General features: G+C 42.6%; 2 protein-coding genes across 6 annotated transcripts; both read left to right on the top strand.

Moving 5' to 3' along the window:
* Window positions 1-248: 248 nt before the first annotated feature.
* On the top strand, window positions 249-10,176 carry LOC120725178 (elongation of very long chain fatty acids protein 4-like). The gene is made up of 7 exons (XM_040017914.1): window positions 249-526; window positions 1,824-1,915; window positions 2,508-2,695; window positions 3,880-3,960; window positions 5,101-5,272; window positions 5,396-5,523; window positions 7,043-10,176. Exons 2-7 carry the CDS (start codon window positions 1,849-1,851, stop codon window positions 7,337-7,339), a joined length of 933 nt encoding a protein of 310 aa, XP_039873848.1. The 5' UTR covers window positions 249-526; window positions 1,824-1,848; the 3' UTR covers window positions 7,340-10,176.
* A 1,246-nt stretch (window positions 10,177-11,422) lies between these two features.
* On the top strand, window positions 11,423-21,264 carry LOC120725177 (protein SOGA3-like). Of its 5 annotated transcripts, none has more exons than XM_040017909.1 (9): window positions 11,423-11,490; window positions 11,572-12,608; window positions 13,190-13,414; window positions 13,602-13,760; window positions 14,076-14,144; window positions 14,697-15,425; window positions 16,912-17,574; window positions 17,710-18,041; window positions 21,144-21,264. In XM_040017909.1, exons 2-8 carry the CDS (start codon window positions 11,865-11,867, stop codon window positions 17,818-17,820), a joined length of 2,700 nt encoding a protein of 899 aa, XP_039873843.1. In that variant the 5' UTR covers window positions 11,423-11,490; window positions 11,572-11,864; the 3' UTR covers window positions 17,821-18,041; window positions 21,144-21,264. The 5 variants fall into 5 exon arrangements, with proteins under 5 accessions (XP_039873843.1, XP_039873846.1, XP_039873844.1 ...); XM_040017912.1 differs by adding an exon at window positions 19,814-19,953 and having other exon boundaries at window positions 11,472-12,608; XM_040017910.1 differs by adding an exon at window positions 19,809-19,953 and having other exon boundaries at window positions 11,472-12,608.
* Window positions 21,265-27,487: the final 6,223 nt, after the last annotated feature.

Genomic DNA, 27,487 nt, shown 5'->3' with positions numbered 1-27,487 from the left:
TAGGATGTATATAGTTGTTTTAGGCTGTGAATAGAAAGTTATTATCATTTATCTATTTTTATTAAGATATATGAATAGCAACGAAGCTAGTTTGCTTCTTAATTATCTAACTGTTTATATGTACGGTTAGTAAATGCCGAGGTTTATCACAAGTGCGACAAAGCGAGCACGGCCACGAGGTGAGCTGCCATCGCCTGATGCGCGTGAGACAGTAGAACCGATTCCCGCATGCGCAATGCGCTCTGGCTTCCCTGCTTCCAGGAGATTGGGAGAAGAAGATGCGGCTGAGCGGCCGGCACGGACCGACTGCTTAACGGGCAAACCTTAGTCATAGGTTTCCACTTGCCTTTTCTTTTTTTAGTTTCTTGCCAAATTTGCTGCTTGATGTCGAATTTGAACAGGAGCAGCGAATGAACTGATAAGCTGTAAGGGCAGAAGAAGAAGAGGGGGAGCGAAACAGTTACTGACAGGAGTTGGGCATCATATTGCCACCGGATGTCATTATACGCTTTTAAATATCGAGGACGTAAGTAAATGCATCTTTAAAAACTATTGCATGAGTTTTAAGTGTTATTGTAATGCGGTTTTCAGTATACTTTGTTCTTGTGAGTTTATTATACATGAAAATTAAACATTTGAGCTTTAATTTTGGAGTTACTTAGAGAGGGGACGAGCCTTTTGTACACCAGAAATAATGTATTTAACGCTGGCGGATGAAGAATCACATTTCTATGGCTTGCAAGCTACAAAGAACTATAATATCAGCCCTCAGTGCCTTTCAGCTACCACCTGTTACCACCATCCGAATAAAGCTGACTGGAGTAAATCACTTGTTGGACCCCTTTTAAAATAAAAAGGGCGATGTGTTTATTCTTTTAAATCCCCATCATTGCAAAAATGACAGTATCACTGCTGTGCAGTGTGCAGGTTGTATTGTCTGTTTTCCTTTCTTTCTTTATTTTTATTTTTTGCGTATGTCATAGCACATATAGGCAGATAACCATCCGGCAGGCTGTCAAATGGTTGGGCATTTGTTCTTAGGCCTACATCTAAGCTCGTTGATCAATTGAATGTAAGCCTCTTGAGCGGTCAGGGCGAAACCTGCTGACACATGCGCCCCAGTCTTTTTGTTCTTGCACAGACCCGGTTAACCCTCTCTTATCTGATCTCCCTCCGCGGCCCTCTGCTGCTCAACTAAACCCTGGACCCTGGATTGGATGTGATGCACCCTGCAAATAAAGTTATCCTGATAAAGCTATGAGCAACTCTGTGCTCAACACTCAACACTTTCCTTCCACTGAGCGCTCACTGGTGGGCAGTAGTTACGGTACACTTAGCAATTAATTATTTAAAGGGCAGCTGATCTGACGCATAGGATTAATTATAGATTAATATAGAGACACCTGCTCCCAGCTCTCAAGTGGATAAAAAGGGTTTGTTATGTAATGCTGCCTTATCAATGGGGTGCAAATCGCCCTCTGCATTATTACTGTCTCATATGTGTGCGTTTTTTATTTGTGTGCCCATTATTACTCAGTATCCTCCATCCATTTTCCTGTAGTTATCTGTAACTGATGGGAGTGCCCAGCAATCATAATAATCAACTTCCTGTGGAGGTTTGTGGTGAATAGGTGACTAATGTGCACTTTCAATGGAGAAAAGAGTGAAAAGAAAAAACTTCATCATGCATTTATCATAACATGCATTTAACATATTATTTGAGCTGTTGAAATGTTTGACTTTAGTCCAGACATCGTTTACCAATACAGTGTAACTCTAGCTGATTTTGATATTCTGCTCTTCTCTCTCTCTCTCCACCACAGTGTAATCTAGACCAAAGGCAGAGCCATGGAGGTTGTAACGCATCTTGTGAATGACACTGTAGAGTTTTACAAATGGAGCCTTACTATAGCAGGTAAGCTAGGATCTCTTGCTTGGAAACAACACGCAATAGGAGCTTTCACTACATATGCACATCTGTGGGGTGGCAACATGGTTTGTTCAACAGTGGCTGCATAATCATAATAATGGATTATTATAACTTCACCAAAAGTGATCGATGTCTCTTGTTTTCATCATCATGCAGTCGTGTGTATGTGTAGATGTGCTTGCTGATGGTATATGGAGTGAACAGAAAACTGCAAAAGTAAACATACTTGATGCTTTGCAAGTGTGTTTACAGCTACGTGCGTGTATCAAGTGAAAGAGGAACTGCAAAACTAAACTTGTCAGCTTATTTTTGAGCCGGGAAGAGTATTTTCACCTTCAACTTACATCCTCTGTACTGTTTTATAGAGCCAATAAATGAATGCCAAACTATAACTTCTGTAGCCTGTGTTCTTAGTAAAAAATAAATAATAAAATTAATAAAGATTATGAGGGTTTGTGGATCAACTTTACAACATATGTTTATTAATGTTTCAGTTGAATCCATCCTGATATTTACAGCTGTAACTTGTGTTTTTCTTCCCCACCCTTAAAATTAACTGTAACCCCTTTACCATCAGACAAGAGGGTTCAGCACTGGCCCATGATGTCCTCTCCCTTCCCTACTCTGGCTATCAGCTGCCTGTACTTGATCTTCCTGTGGGCAGGACCTAAATACATGCAAGATCGCCAGCCCTACACACTCAGGAAGACCCTCATAGTCTACAACTTCAGCATGGTGGTCCTCAACTTCTACATCGCCAAAGAGGTGAGTGCCATTGTAGCCTTTGAAGGACCGATCATAGCTTAAAGTGGAGGTACTAGATGCTTAAAAGAGCCACGATATGGTGCTTGGCAGATTCTGGGCAGAATCTAAATTGAAAATACATTTTTTTGTCCATCAAACTTACAAACAAACATAAAAAAATACTTTACAAAGCACTATATATTTTGTATATACATGAAATATACCTTAGAGCTTATTAAAGGAAATGGATGTATGACACAGATTCTGCAGGTCTGTGAATTCAGTTTCCAGCTTTAAAGATTGTGGATCTAATCAAATGAACATTTTATTTCTTTCCCTAATAAAGAGAAAATATTTCAACTTAATCTTACTGTCAAATAACCATTATTTGCACAAGTCAGAAGCGGCTGCAGTATTTTGTGGCTATCTTTTTTGATGTTAGCAATAATGCTCATATAACATGTTTGCAGTGAAGCCCACAGCATGAACATCTGTCACTGAATGCACCAAATAACAGCATTTCAGTCCGCTCAGAGTTTTCAAAACTCTTACCTGAGGGGGTTTAATGTAGCTTCCTTGATCACCCATTTTCTCTGGTAACTCCATTACGTGGATGGAACTGCCTTTACTCCCTACTAGAAGAACCCGGAGGGCAGCCAGTAAGATTAGTGTGGAAACCTTTGTATTGAATAAATAAAGACATTTTTAATTTGGTGCGTCATATATCCAGTCAACTAGAAGCATAAGACGTAGGAGAAATTAGATTTTTGGATATACATATTTTTTAACTGTCTATGTGACTTTAAATGAGTAGGCATCATATTTAGTGATTTACATTACCAAAGTCTTGTATTGCATACATGGCAATGCATCTGCAAAACATGTTCAATTCTACAAGAAAAGAAAGTGGGGAGATTCATGTGAATTATAGGAGCACATAGTCTCTTTCACTAATTTGATCTTTTTGAGTCAAATTTGTGTCTGCTTACATTCTTCATGTATTTTTGGATAAACTGAAGGTCCTATCTGCACAGAATATCATGTTCAGTCCTGCTCTCTGTGTGCTGTTAATGTTTTAGCAGTGCTTACGTGAAAAAGGGTGATTGAACAGGAGTGACTTGCAGTAGTTGTCGGTCTCTCCAGATCACAGGCAGGATCTGTTGTTCTGCTCTCATCCTTGTTCTGACTTTGTGTCCTCTCATCAGCTCCTACTAGCCTCCAGAGCAGCCGGGTACAGCTACCTCTGTCAGCCTGTAAACTACTCGAATGATGTCAATGAAGTCAGGGTAGGTTCCCTCACACGCACAGACATCTAAAAAGCAATCTGTGAACATCCTTCGCACACAGTTTACCTCTGCACTGGACATAGTTAGGGTAAAATAACATTAATGTGACACTTTTTAGTATGACAATTTTTTTACTACTTTTACTAATCTTTTGTAAAGCAGTGGGGCTGCAGTATTGACACAGGAAAGAAGAGCCACATTTCTTGACTGTACATATATCACTATAAGCATGAAGGAGAGCGAGGGCTGAGAGATACTGTATATTTCTAATGATTTCAGCACAAAGAGGGTTTGGCTCAACACTCAGAGGGGCGGGACCAGTCAGTCTCACCACCCTTAAGCTCCGCCCCATCTCCACCTTTAGGCTTCACGCTTTCATGATGGCCTTAAGGATAAGAGATGCCAGAGCAAGATGGCTTAGAGAGCAACCTTGTGTGCTGTGTGTCACAAGGGGAGTAATTTGTACTGCGACAGAGTTAAATAGGATAACAGAGAGAGAGATTTTGACATGCTGTGTTAGTATAAAGGGGTTACTAAAAATATTTGATTTGCTGATCTCTCCAAAGATCCTCAGTTGCTACATTTTTCTGTCATCTAAAGATTTTCTATTAGTACAAAGGAAACTCAGGCAAGGAATCTGCTTCATTATTTGTGTACTAGGAAGAATACCAAGCTAGAGATCACCACTAAAGAAATATTAATATATATTGTACCAATAACTATGTAAATATATAATTTACATAGTTTACAATAATGTTATTTTATGTGGGATTCTGATGTTGTCTACAGTTGCCATTGGCTTTGTTTACAGTGATCTTAACTCCATGTAATCATTATTTGCAGAACATTTGTTACCAGCAATGTTTCACTGAAGAAACCTTCAGAAAAGGAATCAGAAACAGGCTGTAAATAGTTAAATATGACCTACATAGGACCTTAACCTCCTGAGAGCTGAGGTCTTGTTTAGGATGCAAGGGATGTAACAGGTCTGTGTTGAGAAGAGTGAAATATAAGATGCAAAAAAGTCAGAGAAGTCAAATGTAATGTCCCATGCATTGTCTCAAAAGGTTTATTGACTTATGTGACGGATTCACCTCGGTGTGCTGTGATAATTCACCTTGCCTCATTTTATATCTTTAGATAGCCTCGGCTCTTTGGTGGTACTACATCTCCAAAGGAGTGGAGTTCCTGGACACTGTCTTTTTCATACTGAGGAAGAAGTTCAACCAAGTCAGCTTCCTCCACGTCTACCATCACTGCACCATGTTCATCCTCTGGTGGATTGGAATCAAATGGGTTCCCGGTGGACAATGTGAGTCAAAGAATCAGACTAGAGCTTGTCTTTGTACTTGGAGCTGGAAAATAGGCACATTACGGCTGTTTAGTAATAACACAGCCACCATCACCTCTGATATAAATGTAACTGTTTCCACAGCATTTTTTGGTGCAACCATCAACTCTTCCATCCACGTCCTCATGTACGGGTACTATGGCTTGGCTGCCTTGGGACCTCAGATGCAGAAGTACCTCTGGTGGAAGAAATACCTCACCATTATCCAGATGGTAAGTGGCACCTTTAGGGATGCATCATATATCAAATAACTTGACGTTATTGATTGTGAAAGTTTAGCCAACAGTTTTTTATGCTAACATGGTGTGATTGGTGTTTTTTGCCTCTCCGAATTACCTGAGCTGATTGTGAGGACAATGAAACACACTTTGGGTTTCACTTACCTCAGAGTGATTATTAGTGACAATGGTTATCATCTAAAGATCCACTGATCTGCTAATATGTGAAGCCCCTAGATATAGTTTGCACCTTCATCCAGTTATAATAAAGTTTATGCAGAAATGCAGAGCTTATGAAGCTAATAATGAATTGCTATAAATGTGCTACAAATGAGCGCTTAATTAATTTTTTGCTTGTATTTAATTAACTATATCTGAATTTGTTGAACTCTTACAGACTTAATTAGACCTTTCCATCAGCAATGAGTCTTTTGAAGTCTGCCACATTTATGACTGAAAATTGGTTGACAGTGTATTCTTTATTCCACACATAGGGAATATTAATAAGATAGGATAAGACAAGATGACCTTTATTAGTCCCACATGTGGGAAATTTGTTTTGTTACAGCAGTGGACAGTGCAAAGTTGCATAGAAAAATTAGAGAAAAACACTGGAATAATATATCTATGAGATACTGTACACAATAATAAAATACTATATACAATCGAATAAAATAGAATACAAATGCTAGATACAATTGATTATAATACAACGATGCCAGAAAAGAGTATTGCACTTAGTGTTATTGCTATTGCACACGTGTGGATGTGTGTGTTTGATCAGTTGAAGTCTTTGTTGTGGAGTCTGACAGCAGTAGGGAGGAAAGACCTGCGAAATCTCTCCATCCCACATCGTGGGTGCCGCAGCCTGCCACTGAAGGAGGCAGGCAGGTTTTAATATAATGTTATATTAAAAAATCAACTTTTAAATCTGTAACTATATTTTCCTCTTAGATCTTCACATTTTAGATTAATACAATTGGGTATCATATCAGTATGAAACATTATTTAATTGTTATAAACTTCTAATATAGTGATAATAGGCTTTTAGGAAATGTTATTAGCATTGATTCTACAGGTTCCATGGTGTAGTAGCTAACACATTAGTCTAGCACAAGGTGGATCCCTGGTTTGATACTGGGAAGAGATGCAATCTCAGGGGATCACAGGCTAGTCCCTGGTCCCAAGACTGGATAAATTGGAGGGTTGCATCAGGAAAAGCATCCGATGTAGAATTTGTGCCAAATCAGATATGCTGATTCATCCACCGTGGTGAACCACTGGGATTAAACTTGGGAACAGGAGTGAAGTCAGCCCTCTGAAACAGCTGTATGCATGAGAAACACAAATATGTAGGCTTTAGTGTTAAGAAGTTAATCTGACAGATCTTCGTTTGTTACTGATTCCTGCCTGTTTCAGTGATAGCTCCGATTTTAATTGGTAGTTGTATATTCAAAAATTCAGGCTGCTTCTTCTGTGTCTTTTTAATCTTTTTTTCTTACATACTCACCAGATCCAGTTCCACGTAACCATCGGCCACGCCGGCCACTCCCTCTACACCGGCTGTCCGTTCCCCTGCTGGATGCAGTGGGCTCTGATTGGCTACGCCGTCACCTTTATCATCCTCTTCGCCAACTTCTACTACCACGCTTATCGACGCAAGCCTGCCTTTTCTCGGAAAGGAGGGAAGCCCATAACAAACGGCTCCTCTGTGGTGGCTAACGGTCATAGCAAAGTGGAGGAAGAGGAGGAGGACGATGAGGAGGACAACGGAAAGAGGCAAAAGAAAGGAAGACCGAAAAGGGAGTAAAGCAGGAAATGGGGCTTGCTTTGCGAAAAGCAGACAGTTATTTTATGGGCCAGAGAAAGAGGGAGGGAAGGGGAGGGGAGGGATAAACAGAGTTCAAACCAGACGATCATCCCTGCAAATAAAGTGGATGGATGTGATTAGGGACCAACTTGATGAAATGAATGGTTAGCAGTGTGTGTTCACTGGGTGTGTCTGTAAATGGTTCTGGTTTTGAGGGGACGAGAGTGTCGGTTGTCTCCATGACAGCTTTCTTTTGTAATTAAATCCAGATAAGAAAAGAAAATTGCTGTTCGTGTAGGCCCACCCCCCCGTTCCTCTGTCCAGCTCTGTTTTGGACCATAGTAGGACCAAAATATTAAAGGAACCGCATCCTGCTCAGCATCCACTTACTTTCAACCGGAATCCACCTCCAACTTTTGTACTCTGGATTCCAGTACTGTTTAAAAGCTTAATAGTGTTTAATAAGCTAAATTAATTTATTTTCTAGTGCTTTCAATGAGTATCAATTCATTTAAACTGTTAACAAGGGGAAAAAACATTCAAAACTCTGATCTTTCTTTTTTTTTCTTTTTTGGTTTGGGGGGTAATCATTGTTTACAAATACTTAGTTTACCTTAACATGGCTAGCAAAGAAACAAAAAAACATGTCTCTACATTATCTGCCATCAATTCTTTGCAGTCAGCTGCACCATCTACCAGACTTCAAATTTCACTGTCTTCTCTGACTTTATTTACCTGTGCTGCACTTACAGAGTGATACACTATTTTCTTTATGTGCTTTGTGGATTAAAAACCTGGTTTTAAATACTTTTGAGGGGGGCGGTGAAATTGTAGGGGTTTTTTTATAGAGTCAACGCTAATTTATGATTATCTTTGTTATAATACACATTTCTGTGGGTCGTTCTTTCTTTTTGCTGTGCAGTGTAGCTGAGGTGCAAGAATAAGAGATTGATGTACAGCTCAGTATTGTCTCACTGCCACGTAGAACGGACGGGGAAAGTCGTCTTGAGAAGAGCTTCGTCTTTTTTTTTTTAAGGAAAAGGATTGTCTTATTAAAACAGAAGTGACACAGCTTTCCCTGGCTGCACATATAACTGAAATAAAGACAATGTCAGCACCCCATAGGTTGTGTTTGTGTGTCTTTGTGCTAGTTTTGGCGTTAGCGTCTGTGCATTCAGCTGCAAATCATCTGCTAAACTACCAGAAGCTAGTCTTCCCATCCTCCAACTTTCTCCCTTTGTCCTACTTACTTCATCTCTCCTATTTCCATCCGTACAATGGAAAGAGCTCTTATAGGTGAGTGTGTGTGACAGAGAGAGAGATAGGCAGAGGTAGGATGTGTGTTTGGCCTGCTCAGACAGATCTGCCCTAATCTTTGGGGGCAAATTGGCTTTAGCTCCAAAAGAGCTTATTTCCACGTCACTCCATAGGTTACTCAGGAAAGCGGGTCACTGAAAGAGAAGCCTTCACTAATCTGCCACCAGGTTGCTACTGCAACTCTCAAACTGTGTGGATTAGTTCATATTTGGCCTTGAAAATAGTTGATTTACAATGTGAACCATGTGTATTTAACAACTTCAAGATATTTGAAAAGAAATAGTAAATTCATCAGCCTGAATTATAACTCTGCCATTCTTGTGACACTGCATGATCTTTCCACACACTCACATTAATTTTTTTCATCATCCTGTAACAAGCAAACTACAGCCCACTCTTCTTTCGCCACACCATGAGTCACTAATGGCATCTATTCAATTATTTAGCCCCTATCATTTTCCTCGTCCATGCCTTTTCCTGTGTCCCGCAGCCTCTGCTCATTCTCAGGCCGTCATTTGTGGCTGCACGTCTGGAAAGTCAATTGCAATTCTTTTGCATCCTTTGTTGTATTTTTGCATGTTCTCTTTATTTCCTCACATAATTTTCCCACATTCTTATCCCTCCTTCCTAGCATACATGCCCTACTCCTAAACTCCTACTTTCTTATAATGGTATACCTGTGGCTATTTTTATCTTTTTTTTTTTCCACCGATGGCGTTAGCATGGAGGTAGAAGGAGGTGGAAGGTTGTAGATGTGAATGATAGATTGGGTGAGATGAGTGAGAGGAAGTAAATTTGTCCTCCTTGGGGACACAGAAGGATCTAAGCCAGCGACTAATAGGATTGCAGAATTGCCAAGGCTTTTCTATCAAAGGCATTTAGCACAGGACACTATAACCTGCACGCTTGCTGCTGTTGCTGCAAGAAGCAGAAAAAACATGTATGCACATGCATAAAATTGACCACTATTGCTACAGTTTAATGTGGAACTTAAAACATATGCATTAATAAAACACACTGCTGCTTCCTGAATGTCTTCTTTCCTTTTGTGGCACACACAAACCTTTACACAAAGACAATAGAAGTTGTAGCTGGGAGACCCAAGTGGGCCAGTTTGCTGGAAGGGTGAAGGGTCAGTTTTCCAGAGAGGGGTTAAATCCTTGCAAACCTGACCTGGGTCTTACTCATCTCATTAGCAATTATATTACTAAGGAGCTCATTCTAGCTGAACAGAGAGTGGAAACAGTCAGCGTTTTACTGGCTCTCTCTCTCTATCTGTGAGGCAGATTACCCTCTGGGCTTCTGCATAGGCAGTTTTGTGTATGTAGAGCACCCTCTGTTGGGCCACGGTTATATTTCTTGATTACTTAGAGGTGAGAGGATGAGCCCAATGATACAAACCTGTTAAAAATGCAAATATAAACCAAATAAAATGCTGTGCAAGGAAGTTAAACTTCAATTCAGAACAGTTTAAAACCAGTGAGAGAGTAAAATGCACAGCCAGTGCGGTTAATTTTCAGCAATTCAGGAACCTAATTGGATATTATAAAAAATGGAATAGAATGAAGGTCTGTGTAAGGGAAAACAGTTTAATAGCTACATAATACTGCTTTTCAGAGGCAAATTTTGAACAGTTTAAGGATTGAATTCATTGTCATGCTGAAGAATTCTGAAAAATGAAGCCGTTGTCAATCAGATACTTTCCAGATGGTATTGCACGGTGGATCTTCTGACTGTAGTTTTCTGCGTTCATAATTACATCAATTTTTAAAAGACCTTTAACACCACCTGCTGAAACTGTTTCACAGATAGATGCAGACCCTCCCTGCCTCTCCCCTGACCTCCTTCATACAAACTGATATAGCCATCACTCAATAAGACCCATTGCCAAAGATTTTCCGTCCAGTTCTTGTGTAATGAGGCATGTTTGAGCATTTTCTCCTTCTTTCCTTCCCTTAAAAATGGCTTCTTGACAGTCACACTTTCACTGAGACCATCATCTGATTAACCTTAAGTGAACAGTCAGGTCTTTACTGGATTGTTTCTTATTTCTTAAGTACATGACCTTCAGATATTGTTCATCTTCTGCTGTTTTTTTTAGGCCTGCCACTTTTTCTTTTTAACTCCTGACTTTAATCAGTTTCTTGAAATTTTTCAAGCACAACTGCGCACCATGAAGAGATATAGCAAGTGTTTGCCAAATAGTTCTTCGGGAATCACTTTGTTGGTGCAAAAGTATAATTTTATGTCCGTTAAATGTGGTTATCATTGGCACTTTTCACAGATTCAACTAAGCAAATGGGAACAACTTCTGTGTTTTTGCAATAGGCTGCTAGCAATAAGTGCCTAAAGATACAATTTTAGCTTTTTGGAGGCAAAATAAAAGGAAATTATGGGTTGACTGAGACTTTTACACAATACTGCAAGTAAAAAGGAGTAATAAATAACAGCAGGACTGGATGTGTCAGGAATCTGACAGTTCACCTTTGCAGCTGGACCCACTGGAGGATTACACCAGCCCTATCAGCAAACTGGAGCCCCAGAAATCGATGCCTGTTTCAGTATCAGTGAAGTGGACTGTATTCAAACCAACCAAGAGTAGTCTTTTTCTTACATTCTTGTTAACATTGTGCAACATATTGTAGTACAACAATATAATGCTCTGAATATGAGACAGAGGAAGAGAGTGGGATATGTCTATAAGCACGAGGCTGTGGGGAGAGGCTGTTTTACTTCCTGTTCTGACGTCCACCATAACGTTTACGCCCCCGTGCCCCTGCCCTGCAGTGCCTGGTGGTACCCCATGTCAGCGTCTCCTCTCTCAGAGGTCCGCGGTAAGGATTCAGCCACTATGTAAAATTCTAAATAAATGTTAAAACGCATTTGTTTTATTATTATTTTTAATACTTTTACAGAGTCGTGGCACCGCTCATGTGTTCCCCGCCCTCACTGGCTGTGCGTAAAGCTTTCAGGTCATATACATATGGTTTGGGATGAGAGGATAGGGGCGCTGACAGCAGCGGCACAATAGCGACATCTGGTGGCTCACTGGAGGCAACTTTGAACTTTTAGAGTTTTTATGAATGTTTTGCTCATGTTTCAGTCAGGCTAAGATTTTTAGAAAATCCTTCTGTAGGGCTGCTTCGTTTTTCATCTATAAAAGCACGCAAATGCAGCGTGTGCGTGGAGTTTACTTGAGGTGGAAAAAATGAAGCCGACCGTGAGCGGCGCTGCAGATCCTTCTTCCACAGCACCGGCAGACAACAACGCAGGCAGGAGGAGGAGGCAGCACCGGGCTCCCTCGCCGGCTACAGCCCAGGAGGGGGCATTAAAGATTGTTCCCAGACACCCGGGCAGCTCCAGGCCTCCTGATCGTGCACGGAGAAGCGGGGATCTTGGGTTGAGGGACAGCCTGAGCACCGCAGACAGAAGGGAGAGGGAGCCCAAGAGCCGCGGAGGGGCAGCTGTTCACCCGGATGGTGCTGAAGCTGAGCTGGTCATACCAAACAGGGCGGATGCTGTCGAGGAAGATCCGGCAGATTTCCCAGTACCGACTCTAGGCTCTGCCTTACGCCGCTTTAAAGGTGACTCCACACAGCCTTTGTTTTCCGGCAGAGCTTATTCGCTGAGAGAAAAGGAGAGGAAGCCAGCTGAGAGAAGCGGGCACGGGAAGAGAACCGACGTGTCCGCGGCCTGTGGAGCGGGCCTCGGTTTGGGTCTGTGGAAAGGGCGATGCTTACAGGCTGAGCTGATTCACTTTCACCTGCAGAAGAGACTCAAGAGGAGGGGAGCCAAGATGCAAGCCAAAGCGGACAGCACTGGGACGTCGGAGACCGCCGTGGAAGAGCCGGAGCGGGCTGCAGAGGCGACTGAGGCGGGGTCCGTGACACAGCAGGACCAGGCCCTGGAGGAGGAGATGGAGAGGCTGCTGGAGGAAAACGAAGATCTCAAGGTTTGATAGACTTTAACAAAAACATTTTTTTTAAATAAAATTAAAATACTTTAAAATACATAATCTCACCTAACCTGAATTGTAGGCCAATGCTAAAGAGGTGAAATAATATTAGAATGACACAATTCAGAAACGTCTTAATTGTCATGAAATGACAGATAGCATATGGGGTCGATTATGTTTGTAGGACAGGCTCTCTGTCTTCAGTGAAAACGCATTCGCTATTGTAACTGTATATCGATCCTGATGCTATTGATTAATACGGGTCGATTATATCTTGTGTTTAGAAGGGACTACCCACAATGCCACAGCTGGAATTCATATGTTTGCAATGTTGCATTTATATATCCCTGAAATGAACTGCGGAGTAATAAAGATGATCAGACTCACATCTGGAAAATGATTTTTTTTTTTAAAGTCAGGTTGTATATTTTACCTGAAACTGAAAATCTGTAATACGTCTGGAGCTACTAGTCAGACTCTGAACCAATAAAATCTCCTGTTTTCGAAGTATATACACCTCCTGCTGTCAGTGTGACACATGTAGCAATCACATCTTCTGTCTGCTATGATTCTGCTAGTGTGAGATTGAAGAAATGAGGGCCGAGATGGACGAGATGCGAGACACTTTCTATGAAGAAGACACTTGCCAGCTCCAGGAAATGAGGCGTGAGCTAGAGAGAGCCAATAAAAACTGCAGAATCCTGCAGTATCGTCTGCGGAAGGCTGAGAGGAAGAGGCTGCGCTACGCCCAGACAGGAGAGATCGATGAAGAGTTGCTCAGGAGTCTGGAGCAGGACCTAAAGGTAGGGGAGGGGAGGAGATGACTCTGTGTGTTAAGGTTAATATGTTATGTATGGGAGGTTTTAATGTAGGCTAATACGAACCATCACGTTAGTTCAATTATTATGCATTTTACAGCAGCAAAAATCAAGTATAACAGATTATTAGTTATTTCTCCAAAACAGCAGGTTCAGGTTATGATTATTACAGGTAGCAAAGGATGTGTCTGTGAGGCTCCACCATGAGCTGGAAAAAGTGGAGGAGAAACGCACTAAGACGGAGGAGGAGAACGAAAAGCTGAGACAGAAGCTCATAGAGGTGGAAGTGACCAAACAAGCCCTGCAGAATGAACTAGAAAAAACCAAAGAGGTGTGTAAACGCTTCCCCACATCCATCACCATACATCAGAGGAGCATTAAATGTAATGTGTCATAAATGTCCACATATATGAATATTAAATGATCGACCAGCCACTTCATTAGGTAATACCTGAGTTGAACTTCAGCAGGTCGCATTGATCATTCACTGAGTTACTCCCACGTGATTGGCTGAACAGATATTTGCTTTAATCAGCAGTTGAGTGGGTATACTTAACAAAGTGGCCAGTAAGTGTACGCATACAAGTATACTCATACATACATTAAGAAGTCATCATTTAATTTCAATTGCAATGTCCTCTTATAGTCTCAAAAGAGAAGAGGAAGCAAGGACGTCCAGAAGAGTGACAAGAAAGCAGCACAGACTCCCACTGAGGTGAGATGCTGTTATGATTAAAAATAATTATTTTATTTTGTGTCTATTTATACATTTTTGGCATAAATGCTTACCTTGCCTAAACTGATGCAGATAATTGTTAGGAGGTAGTTCTCTTAGGAAAATGTGCAGTCTCATGTGAACTGATGTGTGAATATTTAGTCCTTAGACTTAGACATGACCTGGAGTTAAAATGCAGATGTATTGAGCAGAATAAACAGCTTTTACCCTGCAAACTCTCAGGGTCCAACCTGAGATTTTGCGTATGAGCTTCTGTGATATCCTGTTGTGTCAAATGTTTGGTTTTTCATTTCCAGCTACAAAGTTTTAGTGAAAGCTGAGGGTTTGCAGAGCTGGAGCAATTTTGTTAGACTTATTACATGCCAAGAATCCGCTGAGTCCGACGAGAGATAACCGTCTGGCTCAGAAAGACTGTGGCTAAAAAATCTGCTCTTCACTTTAATCTTAAGTCTTAGGTCTCAATGCAGAAACCAGCCTTCTTAACAATTTAACAAATTCAATGCACTTGAGTGTATACAGTTTGTGTTTTAGGAGGACAATGAGGACCTGAAGTGCCAACTAGCTTTCATCAAAGAGGAGGCTGTGCTTATGAGGAAGAAAACAGCCAAGATTGACAAGGAGAAGGACCGGCTAGAGCAAGAGCTGCAGAAATACCGCTCGTTCTATGGAGAACTTGACAGTACCCACCCAAAAGGGGAGGCTGGGGGGCCACCCACCACGCGTGAGTCAGAGCTGAAGCTACGCCTTCGGCTGGTGGAGGAGGAAGCCAACATCCTCGGGAGAAAGATAGTTGAGTTAGAGGTAAGAGCAGACTGTGTGAAATTTCTGAATGAAAGATCATGTGATTTTTGCACCCGTCTCCCTTTTTCCTTACAGGTTGAGAACCGTGGCTTGAGGGCTGAGCTTGATGACCTCCGTGGAGAAGGAGAGAGCGGTGGAGGCTCGGGTTGTGGAGCGACGGGTGGGCCGGGCGCAGGCCGAGGCCTGGGGGATGATCTGACAGAGCTCAGACAACAGCTACAGCTGGTGGAGGACGAGGCAGAGCTCCTGAGGAGAAACCTGGCTGATGCTGAGGAACAGAACAAGAGGGTGACAGCTGAGCTGAACAAGTTACGCTTTAAAGCTGGCACTCATGAAGGAGGTGCCAGGCATGGAGGAGGAGGAGTTACAGGAGGAGCAGGCATTGATGGAGCAAAGGCAGAAGCCCTCCAGGAGGAGCTGAAAGCTGCAAGACTGCAGATTAATGATCTAAGTGGCAAGGTAAGAAAGGCGTTAAACACTGACATAATATAAGATGCTGATCTATGTAATTCATTTAATGCTTTTACAATTAGTGTAAATATATGCATTTAGGTATTAATTAGTAACTCATTCCCAAGACTGACAGTCCACAAACACAATTCCCTAACAGTATGTGGTTCCAAATACGTGTGTTGCCATCGGGGAAGGTACTCTAAGAGTACCCTCTCATCTCTTCTTTCCTCTCTTTTTTAGCTTTCATTTATTGGTTACTATAAATATTGATGCTGATAGATCTGCAAACATTTAAAATCAGTCGATAGTATCAGCCTGCTTGGTAAATCAGTTGGGTTTTTGTTATGATCTGCAGCAGCAGATTTTGTGGAGCAGAGCGTGAGGACCTATTTGCAGACAATGTAAGCAGGAACAGAACTATAACAAAAGGCGAGCAGATTATTCGGGCTGATTGGCAAAACAGTACAAAATAAGGAAACTGAACTGAAATCTAAACTGGGAAAGACACTAGAACATGGGAAGCACTGGAAACATAAGCTGTGTCTCAATTTAGGGGCTACTTTAGCCGCGCTCCTAATCCATTGCCGCATATGAAAACTATTTTTATATTATTATAAAAATATTTGAAATACTAATTTAATTAATACAGTATTGCAAAGAGTAATAAAAATAATATTACAACAAAGTAGCTGTCGCCATTGTTGGAAACTGGAATTGGCTGGGCCGCGCTATGAATTCTGGGATAGGTTGGGCCACGAAGGATAGTCCCGACCTATCCTTCAAATTCAGGGGAATGAACGACGCATTTGTCGGCCGCATTTGGAGCAGCCTTCGAATTGGGACAGCCTTCATTTCATTGCTGTGACGTAATTGGCCTTCAAATGCGGCCTCCGAAGGACGCAGCCCCTGAATTGAGACTCAGCCATAGAACCTGAGAGACACAGGGGAAGACAGACAGACACTCAGACAAAGGACTGAGACAATACGTACACTGAGAGGTGATCAGGTAAGTGGAAACACATGGGAACACAGCAGGAACAAATTAGACATAACGAGATAGGGAAAGCAAAACTGACACAATGAACATGAGACAAGGACTATCAAAATAAGACAGGAAGTAGCACGAACACAAAAACTCAAGAGACTCAAGACATACAGAGAGATGTAGGGTGAGAGATACAGAGCGAGGGAAAGACAAGACAGTTTTACATGCACCTTTCACAGTTCTGCATAACTTTAAGTGGGTAAAATAACTGAACAGTTTTTACAACAGGGGAAAATTGCCCATAAAGTCCCAAATCATTTTTTGTACCAGGGTGTAACATGTTCGATCCTGCTGCAAAGCCTGGTATTTTAACATTGCAGCCTATGAGGATTGACTTGCTTTTGGAACCAGCCTGCAATTTATAGTTTTATCTGTCCACCCCAGAGGTCACTGCTTCGCCAAAACATCTTAAAACAGTTGTCATCTCTCTCCGCCTCTTCCCATCAGGTTATGCAGCTGCAGTATGAGAACCGAGTGCTCCTCTCCAACATGCAACGCTACGATCTGGCTTCTCATCTCTCCCTGCGGCCGAGCCCACGGGACAGCGATGCAGAGAGCGATGCCGGTGGCACGACGAGTGGTCGCCGCGAGAGCGACGAGGACTCCACCTCATCCCGCCTGCTCCCTCCTCACCGCAAACGCGAGGGTCCTGTTGGTGGGGAAAGTGACTCAGATGAGGTGAGAAACAATAACGGCAGCAGTCGCTGCTTGACGCCCACCCGGGGCCTCTACACCCCTACTGGGCCAGAGGGCGCCGCCTCCTCCGCCTTATCCCGCTTCTTGCCTGGTGGCCGGTGCACCCTGCGTGAGCGGCAGCAGATGATAGACATCCGCGTGGAAGCAGAGAGGCTCGTTCGCACCATTGATAGGCTCATCGCCGATACTGCGGCCATCATCTCGGAGGCGAGGGTCTACGTTTCAAATGGCGACTTAATGTTCGGGAGGTCCGGCGAGGAGGGTGGTGAAGAGGATGGGAGCAGAATCAGGGAACATGAGCTGCTATATCGCATTAACGCCCAGATGAAAGCCTTTCGTAAGGAACTGCAGGCCTTCATAGACAGACTGGAAGTGCCGAAGCTAGAGGACAGGGAGTCAGAGGAGCCGCTGTCGGTGAGAATAGAACTGAAATATCTCATGTGAGCACGTAAAATATCCTCGAGAGTTAACTGTATTTCTTCCTTTTTCTCTCTTTATCCATACTCCCGTGTTTCTCATCTGTCGGTTTGCCGCTCCTCCCTCTCCCAGATGTTCCAGCCAATCATTTTACTCATCCTCATACTCGTGTTATTCTCATCCCTCTCTTACGCCACCATCTTCAAGCTCGTCTTTCTTTTCACTCTTTTCTTTGTTCTGTGATGCACACCTCCCTTTAACACACGTCATCCTTTGGTTTGTTTTCCCTCCGTTGATTTTTTTTCTTTCCATCCCCGCATCATTTGTTGCCAAGGTAACCGACAGCACAGTAAAAGCTCAGCACTTACCGAGGTTGCACTCACATTGGAGGAAGTGTGGCCAGCTTCAGCACTGGAATCTGCATTATCATCACGCATCGCCATCTGCATAAGACGCTCGAGACGGTAAGTTACAGACAGGTTACACATTGCAGATAGCGAGTGGAACTCTAACATAATAATGCTTAATTTTAAGCCTTAGTGATGTTTAAACGGTTAAATTGCAAAAATAATAATAATAATAATTCACGCCCCTAAGTTGTCATAAATAGGAAAATTTGTCTTACAGAGAACAAAATTGTTTTCAACTGGACTGTAAAAATGTCTATTTCTGCTAAATGCAATTAAGCATTTTAATGAAGCGGACAGTGGGGATGGAGTTTTTGTAACAGTCTCAGATGGCCATCTGAGGAGCTGCAACTCCTCGTAGGCTTCATTTGTAAGCACTGGAAGTGTCCACGGGGTTAAAAACAGCCACCTCAGAGACTTATTGTAGTACAAACTTGCAGCACGACAGACATCATCAAAGAGTCCAGTTATATAATATGTCCTGTGTGTGTGTTTGTGTGTGTGGACATTTTAAGATGTGTGCCTGTTTGAATCATAATAATAAATAGTCCAGTTTTTTTGTAGTTCATTCCTCACTGTGCGGGTAATAGCTGTGGATTTAAAGCCAACGGAGATATTTTGGCATATTTGTGCGGAACTTGTTTAAGCCAAAATGAAAGTTTGGTCATATAGGTTTTATTCTGACTGGATGCAATCTGAACCACTTAGTGCTACTTAGTACATTAGCTGTTGTAACAGGACTTGACGGCAGCGACATCGTCTTTAATTTGTAGAACAACACTTGCTGTGCCGCCCTGCTGTTGTTGTTGCCTCAAAGTAAAGTAAGGTGAAAGTTTGTTTCTGTCCCACCCCTGAATTCCTGAAGGGCTTAATTATTCATTTGGGAACACAACAGGTGGAAGACTAAGGCTGATTTCACACTGGAAGGAATTCTGATCATCACCATAAGAAGGGGTCAAGGACCCCAAAATTCCCAACAGGGTCTTGATTAGGGGTTGCTATTAGTAATTGATGGCGTGGCAGATGAACAGTAGCAACTGTCTTCAGATGTTCACCGCAGCAGAATGAGTCACAGCTTTAGGTTACTCCAGGACATGGGATGAGAGTGTGCATATTTTACTTCTTTGCACCATTTGAAGCATAAATAATGTGATACCTCTAGTGAGTGTGTGGCTTGATTGTTAGTTTGAAGTATTTTATATATATATATATATATATATATATATATATATATATATATATATATATATATATATATATATATATAAAGCTTTAAATATTAAATCTCTACAAATTAGATGTAAATGCTGTATTATTATTTTTTATTATTGTTTGTGTGTTGTTGTTGTGTTTTTGTGACTGTCTCCAATAAAGATATTACTCCGTGTGACACATTATTACTCACAGTGTCACACGCACTCATTTGGCATCCCTTGGAAAAATGATTTGCAAGCTGGGCACGGTCACAAGGCAAAATCTGCCCAAGCGTCCGAAAGCAGAGTAGCAACAGAGAAGCTGATTGGTCGAGAGACCGCAGCAGCTGAAATAGCTATGTAAACACTTTCCCCTCTCTCCGCGAGCCCCGGTAATTATAGCAGGGATGCTGGTGACGACAGTTTGTCCCATCGAGACTTCAAATGCTGGAATAAGTTTGACAATATGATATTTGACCTCCGCCCCACGTAAACACCCGGGAGCGGTATAAAGTGTGGGTACCCCGGCTGGAACAGAAGTTGTTTACCCTTTAGCTCAACGCTCCCCGAGGAGGAGGACAAGGGGATCCTTTAAATTCAACCCCTGAGGTTTTTTTTTTTTTTTACGTAGCACAGTGGAGGCAAAAGCGAGGGGGACGCAGCGGAGAGAGGGCAGTTGAAAATAATTGGCGAGCAGGAACGGTTGAAAGGACCGAAGAGACCAGGGACTAGACTGAGGAGTTACACCCGAGGGCAGATATAACTTTTACTTAGAGGTAGGTAAGAAAAGCTGTAAATTACTAAAGTGTGAAACTTTTTTATTTTATTTTATTTAGTGTTAATTATCAACATATACAAAATGAAAATTGAAAAAATAATAATATAATAATAATAATATAAAAATATTTTTTTGTTTTCTTTAAAGATTTATTCTGAGTCATGTTCAGTTTGATCATTTTTCTTTTTGGCTTAGTGTCGGGCATACTTTCTGTTCCCCTGTGCCTCTCCCCTTTCCACAGGACGTGCAGTCACTTTACTATGCATAGTTACAAGATTATTAATATCTCTACTCTTACATCACAGATGGGAGGGAAGTGGCTGGTAAATTCGGGCATTTTCTACCAGGATACTTGTAATATTGAGTGGCGGCATCATCAACAACAACAACATCAGAGAAGCCTTGCTGTCTCAGTTTACCACAGCAGTTAGGCTCTTGCTCTTGGCTGGTTTTAGGGAACTGGCTCGCCGTCTTGGATGCATCTGAGGTGTTCCGCAGTTTAATCTCCAGGAGGACGATTTTAATGTTAAGCCCCACTTAAGAAGCACTGAGCTCAAGTAGGATTTTAAGTGGTTCTTTAAAGGTCAGATGCAGAAGAGATAATGATTTTTTTAAACCTTCTTACTAATAGACTCGGTCACAGTTTTGCGATTTTTGTACATTTATGTTTTTTTTAAATTAGCAAATCTTATTGTAATGATTATCAGTATAAACATGATAGGTGGGTGTAGGATATAGGGTGGATAGAGCAAAATGCCTAACAGGTGACATCATGTGTGCACATGGGCACTCTGATTCATGCGTGAAATGTTTTTTCTTTGAAATGCCGGGTCAGGCTGGAGGTCAAACTGACCAAGAGTTGAAACAGATGGCTGTGGCACTGTCGTGTAATAGTTTTGTCTACACGTGCTGCATTGGTAGTTCTAACATGCCTGCAATTATTGGTGAAGAATTCCAAAAGCAGCTGTAAATATCTGACCTTCCTGAGGATAGAAGTATTCAAGCCAAACCCAGATGAAAAAGCCTTGACTGAAAAAGTAGAAATGGGTTGATCAGCCTTTTGATTTCCGTGTCAGAAACTCCATAACAAAACCAGATTTTGGGCTACTTTATATAGAAATACATTGAAACACATTGAAATGAATCAACAACGCTTGTTGTCTGTCTTCTATTTCTTTGACTTTTTAGTGTTTCCAGGCCATTAATCCTTCTGCCCCTTGCTTGCAACCCTTTGGTGACCTCTGACCGAAAAGTGAAAGGGGGAAAGTCATTTGAAAGAGTGTCTGGCTATTAAGCAGCCTGTCATGGCAGCTATAGATCTGGAGCGAGGGCTTGAGCACAGTGGTTGTGGCTGGGGGCAAGAGAGACCAGAGCTGATGGACAACTTCGACTCGGAGATGCAGGAGTGGGAGGACCAGCTGCAGGACATCCAGAGGAAAATCGAAGAGGTGAGACGTTACATAAACAATGCAGGACTTTTAAATGTACAGACTGTATATAAAATATGGCAGTGGCCACTGTGATGTCACCCGTTAGCTTGTGGACATGCATTTTGAAACCTCAGCTTTAGTATTGTGATCATCGCTGTATTTTTGTGGAGCCAAACTGACCTTTGGCGTCACTAACCATGCTTGCTAGCATTACCAAGGTGCATTAATGAATAATGAAAGGCAAATTTGGACATTTCATGTAACTGGTGGGTTGTACTGGGATCGTGTGCAGTTTTCTTAAAGGTGTATATCAGCTTTTGATAAAAACATATTTATTTTTGCTATACAGTTGTGCAGTTCAACATGGGTCTATGGCAGGGGTGTCAAACTCCAGGCCTCGAGGGCCGGTGTCCTGCAGGTTTTAGATCTCACCCAGGGTCAACACACCTGAATCAAATGATTAGTTCATTAACAGGCTTCTGGAGAACTTCAAGACATGTTGAGGAGGTAATTTAGCCATTTAAATCAGCTGTCTTGGATCAAGGACACATCTAAAACCTGCAGGACACCGGCCCTCGAGGCCTGGAGTTCGACACCTGTGGTCTATGGGGATTAACTTTTGGTCGCAGCCTCAAGTGGTCATTTGAGGAACTGCACCAATCTCAGGTTAAATTTAGCCAAAATTGATCCGTAATCACACATTGCATCAGCACAAACAGTCGATGTATCTACGCAGTGTTAACTGAATAGATACGTGCAGATTTCTACAGACTCTGGGTCAGTGGGTGTAAATTGTACTTACTAATACTACAACCTACCGGTGTGGAAGTGCAAAAGTAAAATTCAGTAGATTGATTTTGTGATAAATGATGGTCTCGATGTTTAATTTAAAGTGGAGTTATTTTGTTTTTGTTGTTGTTTTTTCTTCCCAGAAAGATGTATCAGTTATGTCTCAACATGACCACGTGTGGTACATGTTGTGTTTTCAGTGAGGCGCTTTTGTGGCCCTTAGAGTGTGTGTTAATTGGAGTAACATGTGTGTTTGTGCTCCATAATAAACTGTTGGCAGCACACAAACTGACACAACCTCTTGGCTTTGTTGGAGCAGTGATGCAGACAAATGTTAACAAGCTGATTAAACTGTGATGTGCTGACAGATATGCTGGACACACACACACACACACACTGTCTGAAAAAGGATACCAAAGTATTGCACATTACAAAGATGCAAATTGAAACAGGTGCATGTGTGTAATGGTATTATGAGCTTGTCAGAAATCTAAGTTAGATTTTAAAGTAGTTTTGTAATCATTAATATCGCTGCTTTCCAGCTGTACAATGAAGTTCAGGCCCGCAGAGGAGCAAACGATATCGCCGCTGACAACCAGAAAAATGGCACCCCGTTGGAGTGTGGCCTGGGTCACCATGGCAATGGCCTTTTTGTGCCTGACCATCACAGAGAGAGCCACACTAGAGCTATAACTGTGCCACATCACTATAGTAACGGCTGCAGCTCCAGTGGGTACAGCTACCCTGTGACTCATCAGAACGGCTACGGTTTCTGCCACGCCAACAGCGTCTCAGAGATTGGCGACCTGCTGCAGGATTATTTGGGGGCAGGGAAACAAATGGGCCGGAAGAACAATGGAGCTCGCCACGTGGTAAGTAGAGGAAAGAAATTCTCTTATTTCCCTTCCATGTGCCTCATGTCGTTGGCATTTGCACGCCCGAAGGAACCCGATCAGTAAAAGTATAAGTAGGGCTTTGGTCAGGAGCATATTGATTACAGTTCCCTGTAAGTCTGCTTACACAGACAAGCTGCCAGATAGGAGCTAGTTTCACATTCTGTCCCTGTACCTGACAGCAGTGGAGAAGAAAGCCAACTTGCCAAGTGCAACATGAAAGTACAGTAGATAAGAATAGATTGAGCTATGCTATATCGAGTGGTGGGGTTCAGTTTTGGTAAAGATACAGTAAAGGGTACCTTGCCAATGATCTTCCAGCAAATATAACAGCAGCATGTTGATACAGGGTTATTTTTATGTCACTTCTGATCTCTTTCAGCGCTTCAGTGACACAATCAAAGTGAGCCAGGACATCGCTGCATGCCAGGGTGAGATTGAAAGAGGATCTGGAGATAAAAGGTAAGAGGCTGTATGTGTTTTTCATCAACTCTTTATAGTCTGAGAGGATTTTTGTGCCTTGTTTTGAGTTATTTTCTCTGTGCCGAACCAGGCTTGGTAAAGAACAGTTTTTCGGCAGTTTCGAGGAGACTGAAAACAGAAAGAACAGAGTGTCTCACATGAGAAACTCCCCCTGCAGAGAGAGTTCCCCCAACAAAGAAAACTCAGCCAAGCCCCCTCTTGGACAAAGGGATGCTCCTTCTGCACAAGCACGCTCGCAACTCCAAGGGACTGCAGAATCTCCCGCTCTGGACAGGAAGTCCTTCAGTGCAGGTGTCATGGGTGACAGGAAATGCAGCAGCCCCTCTGTTCTCAGGAAGTTTGGAGCCATGCTGCAGGAGAATGAAGGTAAAATGCTGACAGAATCTGGAGTGGTTACCCATCGGGGGCCAGCTCCAGAAGCAAAGTGCCCCACTCCCAGCTGTCAGCGCAGAACTCTGGGAGCCGCTGCAGTCGCCGGCAGGTTGCCCACCCGCGTGCCTACCCAGAAGTGCCAAACGGATTCTGACGTGCTGACAGCAGAGATAGAGCCCAGCCAAGATCGGGGGTTAGCATTAGACCCTGGAAGGCAGAACTACAAGGATCAAAGAGGAGGGTACAGCAGTTCCAAAGGATCCCAGTCTGGTCCCCAGCAGTCTCAGAGGAGATCACAGGTGGCAGGGAGCCCAAAGATTAGACCCAGAGCTCACAGTGGGGCAGACAGAGATGGAGGACTGGCTCGAGAGAAATCAAGAAAGGCTACAGTGGAGCAAGCGGAGCCCAAAATGGAGCACAGGGTTTCAAGTGCTCCCTCTGTAATCCATAGGGGAATGTTATCAGGACAGGAGTCGACTCGTTATGGCCAGTTGAGGGATGAAGGACTCATTGAACTGCTGGACATGCTGGAGATCCAACACGAGTACAGCTCCAATCCCAGAACAGGATACAAACCCTACAGACAGGAGCCACAACAGGTAGGTAAATTTCTGCTTCTTTTTTTACTATAAATTTGATAAACCTGTAAAAAAAAACTGTAGTACACCCTAACACGCGTACCACTGTGTTTGTAACCAGACAAACCAAGCTGAGTTGTCACCAGCCACGCCTAAGAAGAGCTTCTCTCGCCCTGCACGGCCGGCCAACCAGCGACCTCCTTCCAGATGGGCCAGCCGCACCCCTCCTGCCAGAATCACCGCCCCCTCAGGCCCAATCTACCGCCCACCAAGCCCACTCACTCACCCCCCTAGCCCCATGACCAGAACCCCAAGCCCTGCCACGAAGCACCGGCTTCTTATTTCTTACTCTCTTCCTACTGAGACCGTCATTATGTAATAGTTCCATTCGAACTGAGCTTGTTCCCTTCCTCTTTTTTTGTAAATAATTTCTATCAAACAAGAGCGCTTCGTTTTTGTTGTGAGATAAAAACACATCCACTACATTCTCCAGTGCTGCTGTGGCTTTTAAATCCTTCTGTGCCTAAACTTTGCCAACACATCACCATATCGGCTTTGTTGTAATCCTGCATCATATCTATAAACTTCTTTATTTTCTTTTTTTTTGTATTGAATTTCAGGTGTTTTCCGTGTAACGTGACGAAGCATGCAGCCCTGTTTTGAGGGTGCATGCCCGTGTGTTTGATCCTTACGGCTGCTGTATTATCGACCGTTCTCCGTTCTTCCAGCGGCCACTCCTCTAACTGTCAACAACAGTGCGTTGTACTGTATCACATTGTCAAAATATATTTAAGATGTCGAAATAACAGCTGTGACAAATGACTATAATATGCCTTTAATGTCTTTTTTTCTTGGTAATAAATATGACAGTGCTTTGACATAAAGACTCGTCTCTCTCTGCGTTGAAGGATTGCATTGTCTCACTCCATTAATATTGGCTCATATTGCAGGACGTTGCCCGCTGATGCCTGCTGATATCCAATCACAGCATGCCAGTGAGATGGCAGCTCGTCCAGAGCTAGGCGGCTTTGCAACGTGACATAAGCTATTTGAAACAAGCTATGTGATTACTTCCAGCTTCCAGATTGGCATATGACACAGTTTTGATTTGTTGGGTTTAATCATGTTCTTAAAAAAAAAAAAGAAAAGTGAAATGATGATGCTGTTAAGCACATAAACACCGTGCAGCGTCCGTTCAAGGGCAGTTACGTTACCTGCCGTTATCGGGATATTCAGCGTGCGGCACAGGCGGAGATGACGTCGCATGCTTTGTGTTTCTCACCTCATCATTCTCCCATCAACAACCTCTGGGGCACCTGACACCTGCTTTGGAGCAGAGGAAGGAAACACATTGACACACTCACAAGTTTACACACTGGCGCTGAAAGAACATTTGCATTGCATAAAAAAAGCATTCATATCACACAGTTTCTGCACCAACCAATATCATTTTTAGACGTATGCACATATGTTCGTGCCCTGCTATGCCTTTTGCCCCATTTTACAGGGTATTTGAAGTGTGAAATGTCATTTAAAAGCTGCATTGGTGCGTGGAAGACTCTTGGGCCTGTGTTTCATTTCATGCCTGTCACCCAACCTCTCAGTGCTATGTGGCACTTCAGACAGAAATAGCAAGCGTGACGTGTGTTTTGGTGCCAGAAATCTTATCCTGCTGTCTTTAGGAGTATAAATAAAGAGCAGGAAGGGGGTTTTGGCTCTCTGTCTCCTTAGCTCTTTATCTTTTAGCTTATTTATCTCCTTTTCTGCCTCCTCGGGTAGAAATGCCTTTAGATTCTGGGTTTCAACTGCTCATCTGGGACATAATTTTGCCCCTCACTCATTTTCTTTTTTTAAAGTAATTTTATTTAGTGGTTTTTGGGTTCATTTGTGTGTGTCTGTGTGTGTTTTGCTTTTTTAGGCACATTATAATAGTTCCCCTTATTATTCCTCTGTCTGGTATCAAAATTACATCTCTCTTCCTGTATCCCTGTTACAGCATTACTCATTGGTCTTCCCGCCTCTGCTTCCAGGTTCTTTGTGTGAGTAAATGACAGCCCGTCTTACAGGTTGGCACCTCCACATGCTGCAAGATGCTGGCCATCTCCGCCACCCTCATCAGGCCCCCTACTAACTCGACCTCCCACCTGCATAAGCGAGCTTTTAAACAGGAAATCCGCAGTAGAAAGTGTGAAAAAGCAGTGTTCTTTGCCATGTACGTCTTCTCCTTCTTCACCCTCCTAGTCCAGCCTGCTCCCCCTTTATCCCTGCCTCCCTGAATGAAAGACACTGCTATCAGACCAACACAGCATGGCAGAGCCTGGCACAACATGCTCTCCACTGGAAAGGCTATTCATGTGAGCAGAAGCAGACACATGCCAGTGGGGAGAAAGGAAGAGAACACAGGAGCAGACAGCTGAAGTGTCGCCTTGGCTTACTTGACGTCAGCAACCAAGTTAACATACCCAAGGGGGTTACGCCCACTAAAAGATACTTTTAGTTTTACATCATCACACCTCGGACAGCCTCTACTTTACGCAACTACTTTACGAGTTATGCAACTTTTATTATATGCTATAAAAGTGCAGTCCTGTCCAAACACATTCATTCATGACACATGTACAATGCTGAACTGCCCTTTTCAATGGTTTGCTATTGTGTACATGCGTGTGTGTGCTGAGATCCTGGGAGCAGCCCAGACAAGGCAGCACTTGTACCCCCTTAGAGAATCGAACCTGTGGCAGTGATTGCCAACATTTACATCTATCCTCACCTCTGTTAAGAGAAAACACGTGTATCAGTCTTTCAGACATTTATCCAGACTTGGACTGAGCGTAATCTTGGACTAAAAAGAAAAGGTAAAAGAAAAAAAGTTTTACAGACCAATTTACAACTGGTCTAAATCAATGTCTGGAAAACTGAGTTTATTTTACAGGAGCAACTTATAGTTGTTTCATAGTTAATATTAGCTTTATTCAAAAATAAATCCT

The sequence above is a fragment of the Simochromis diagramma genome, unplaced genomic scaffold (genome assembly GCF_900408965.1).
Source record: "Simochromis diagramma unplaced genomic scaffold, fSimDia1.1 OVJJ01000802.1, whole genome shotgun sequence".
NCBI lineage: Eukaryota > Metazoa > Chordata > Actinopteri > Cichliformes > Cichlidae > Simochromis > Simochromis diagramma.
This window is presented reverse-complemented; position numbering and strand designations above follow the sequence as displayed.